Below are 3,975 nucleotides of genomic sequence, written 5' to 3' on the forward strand. Positions count from 1 at the left end.
ATCACTTTTGCCAGATAATTTTTACCCAAAATAATGTCCCCAATAAAAAGTATTGGTCATAAAAAATAGATCGAAATATGAAAACGCGTGATAAATTACAGTCATTTTGTTTTATTTTCAACTGTGGTTTATGTAACAACATGGAAAATAAAAATATAGGAAGATCCTAAAAATATGCTTAAAAATTATTGAAAAATTAGGAATTTGAGAACAAAAGAAGAAAAAAAAACAATCCTGGGACTTGGCCTTTGGTCCACCCATTCTTGGGACATGTGTGACTTTCTCCAGAGACACATGACACTCAGGAAATGCAACATATTGAAAATCCTTTAAATACTTGAGCTCAGGTGAAAATCACCTGGCGATAGTTCTCTAGGGTTAAACAGAGAGATCATGGGGTATCAGCAGAGGCTTACATCCGTGCCAAAAGTCCCGCCCATAACTCAGAGGCGAATTTCTAGTGAGCTACTGCTGCTAATGCCAATCCGAATTTCTTCCCTTCTCACTTCTCCTCCATTTGAAGGGGCTTGTAAAGTGCAAGTGGTGTCTGAAATATATTTTTTTGATATCCTCCTCACCAAGCGGAGGGATGCAGACCCCTCCCTCGTGGGGGGGGTTCCACGTCACGCTGTGCCACGGAAGAGTGCTTTTCTTCACGTGTGTGCGCTCTGAAGCACAGAGGTTTACATTTAAATGTAAGTAATGATTTGTTGTTGTAGCATGACCTTTTTAAAGTTCTAAAACCGCTGTTGTTATGCATATTCGAGCACTGGAAGCTCCGCCCTAATGCTAGCTGGACAGAGAGTATTGGTGACATCATTGAGCGAAAGAGACATCCAAAATCAGAGACAGTAATTTTTCATAACTCTCCGTTTGGAGGGCTAAATGTAAGAGGAGGGACAAAGGGGGGATTTGGATTGGGCCGTTATGTCCTTGAACACTTAAAATACATAAAAGATAGTTGGAGTGTGACTTTAAAGTTAAAGAAAAAAACGATTGTTTCCCCTTAAAACCCTCACATTCCATAAACTGGGATGTCATGGTGCAGCATGCAGTAAGGTCACTGCATGTTTACATCCTAAACTAGGAATCCTACCTTGCAAACCGACTGGAACTCCTCGTTTTCCTCGTCGTAGCACGCCAACAGGAAGCCGCCGTAGGTGCCGGTTCTTTTCCCTTTCCCCAGATAGGCTCCGATCACACACAAGTCAACCGTGTCGCCCACGCCATCTAGGTAGTCCTTCTTCAACTGGGAGAGGGAGACGAAAGTGGAAAATGCTAATCAATAATTCAGTTTTGACCCCAACACCACATCTGTCCGCATTGAACCCAGGAATGTATCGACCACCGACGATACAACACCTCCATCAATCACCTCCGGTGTAATCAGACTCATCAGTAGTGTGGAAGTTCAACCAACAAAGGGACGCAGTTACAGAGAAAAACTGTTTCTAGTCTCTAGTAAAACAGTTGCCCTCTGAGAACAGTCACATGATCACACGTCTGCAGTTTACACACACACACATACCTTGAGCCAATTATGGGAACGCTTGGCAATCTCATAGGTCGCATCCTTCTCCAGAGTTTTCACCATCAGGCCCTCGCAAGAGTCTGCACACAAACACAAACACGTGAAGGCGCCGAAACGGCACAGTGGAGAGGAAATGAAGAGATTATCTGTGTGATACATGGAACGGCCCGGTGTGTGTTTACGTCTCCAAGGGAAACAAGAGGCTGCAAGCAAACAGAGTGGACCAGCAGAAAGAACTCATCAGCTAACAGGAAGAGCATCTCTCTGCTCCTTTCACCCGAAGACTCAGACGGCAAAGAGCAAGCAGATTTAATTACACAAGCCGCTCCGTTGTTAAGATACAACACAACCAAAACACAATGAAGACATTAAAGCAAAAGAACAAAGGAGTGGAAACTCGCTAAACACCCACATGCAGGAAAGTTCAGGATGCACAGAAAGCACACACGCGTCTGTACACGTACACACACACCTCGGACAGACTGCTCTAGGAACTCGGCGATGGCGTCGGTGCTGTCGCTGTCGATGGAGCGGGCAAACATAAACTCCCCCTCCACCTCCGTGAAGCTCTCCCTCAGCAGAGCCCGCCGCCGACACAAAGGCTGTCGCACCAGGGACTGAACGCACACAAGAAGAAACACACACCATTACACACGGCAAAAAACTGTATCATTACAACCATTTCCTGCTCATAGCTTGAAGGCTCGCAATGACAAGGATGAAATACCTTCTCAAGCATCTTCCCACACACATGCAGGAGCGCAGTGGTATGGAAAGAGGCTTTCTGGAGCTTTGGGCGCACATGCAAACACCCACCGCCGCGTGCACACGCACGCACGCCACAAAACTGCAGAACGAACACAGCTCCAACCACCTACTGACATTCAGGGGGATTTTTCATTTATCTGTTTAAGAAAATGAATGAAACGAAGGAAAACTCTCCTAATTATAAACAAGCTGTCAAAACCTGCCTGAGACGCACACAAAAAAAGCATTAAAAGGTGAACAGATGCAGTTTTCAATTAGTGAAGACATCAGCAGCAGCCTCTCTATAGAAACGTTGCAGCTGAATCTTGACAGATTCCATCGATCACCATTATGAGCAGGAAGCTGCAGCTTTATTTCAGAAGCCTCACACATTTCCCAACGTCAAGAGAGCAGAATAAATGAAGCAAGTGTTTACGTTACGCAGGAACAGATAATTGCTATCATTTTATAGCTTCTCATTTTTGGCTTCACAATAAAAAAAAAATACATAAATTCCACCTGAAAAAAGAAATCAACCAGGATGGAGATTATAATCTTCTGAATCAGAATCCATTCATTGGGATTAAAATAGAGTCCAGAACTTTTGATAACATCTGACGGTCTTCCTGCTGCAGTCAGGTGGTGCTGTGAACACTGTGATGCACGTGCACGGCCTCTGTTTAACACGCCATGCTGGATAATGGGAGTTCATGCATCACGAGAGCACAGATGTGTGGTGCTGCATAAAACAGGCAGAGTGGAGACACTGCGAGTGTTGATGCAACAGATTTCCTCTGAATCAGACAACAGAACACTCCACCTACAGAACTAGTATTCTAAGAAAAATAACAGTTCTTCTCTAAAACTACAAAGTTTCTTTGCTTGGCAGGTTGAAAATGTTTTAGGGCTGAATCTTAATTTACAAATTCACAATTTGATCTGTTGAAGTTTAAAAAGTCTCATCAGGAGTCAGAAAACTGGATGTGACATTTGACTCCTCCATCCACACACTCAGGATACATGTGGAGGTTGAACTCTGAAACTATTTTATTGATAATCCCTCATGAGGTTTTATTTTCTCTGTAATTCTGGTGCCTGCCCATAGTTGGAGCACTACAAATATACAGACCTTTGTTTAGGACAAGGGTGTCAAACTCATTTTGGTTCAGGGGTCACATTCAACCCGTATGATCTCAAGTGGACTGGACCAGTAACATGATAGCAGAATAACCTTTGGTCAACTCTTAAATCTGAAGTTTTGTTTTTATTTATTCATTTATTTTATTCGCAGTTGGAAAAAAATGCCTCAACCAACCTAGTAGCCTAATCAAGGATTTCTATTATTATAATTAGATCGATTATTGTTATCTCTTGACAACGACACTTTGGTAATTGTGATGTCACACGTTGTCATTTTTATAGCAACTTAACAGCAGTGAGGCTGTAGGAAAGCTAACTGTGTCTTTTTTTTAATACTTTATTTTTATTAGTCTTTGTTACATAAACACAAAACACAAACCAAAATCAAAATAAAGGTCAATTCTAGGTGCTTAACCTAACTGTGTCTTACCAGATGTGCAACGCCCCTGCAAAGAACTGCTGTTCATTTCTTGATCTCTTGTTATATTGGGTTTACTTTTCCTTTGCTCCCTCTACTGGCCAAATTGCGCATTGCAGCCATTTCCTTAACTCTTCCA

At 42.6% G+C, this 3,975-nt stretch overlaps 1 protein-coding gene across 1 annotated transcript in view; it reads right to left on the minus strand.

The window, feature by feature from the left end:
- The window catches only part of lig1 (ligase I, DNA, ATP-dependent), a 62,876-nt gene that overhangs the window by 14,997 nt on the left and 43,904 nt on the right, over positions 1 to 3,975 (minus strand). The window contains exons 21-23 of the mRNA XM_024279094.2: positions 2,004 to 2,148; positions 1,529 to 1,611; positions 1,097 to 1,249 (exon numbers count right to left, since the gene is read on the minus strand). Of these exons, the coding sequence (XP_024134862.1) occupies positions 1,097 to 1,249; positions 1,529 to 1,611; positions 2,004 to 2,148 (381 nt within the window). The remainder of the gene's footprint in view (positions 1 to 1,096; positions 1,250 to 1,528; positions 1,612 to 2,003; positions 2,149 to 3,975) is intronic.

The sequence above is a fragment of the Oryzias melastigma genome, linkage group LG17 (genome assembly GCF_002922805.2).
Source record: "Oryzias melastigma strain HK-1 linkage group LG17, ASM292280v2, whole genome shotgun sequence".
Taxonomy (NCBI): domain Eukaryota; kingdom Metazoa; phylum Chordata; class Actinopteri; order Beloniformes; family Adrianichthyidae; genus Oryzias; species Oryzias melastigma.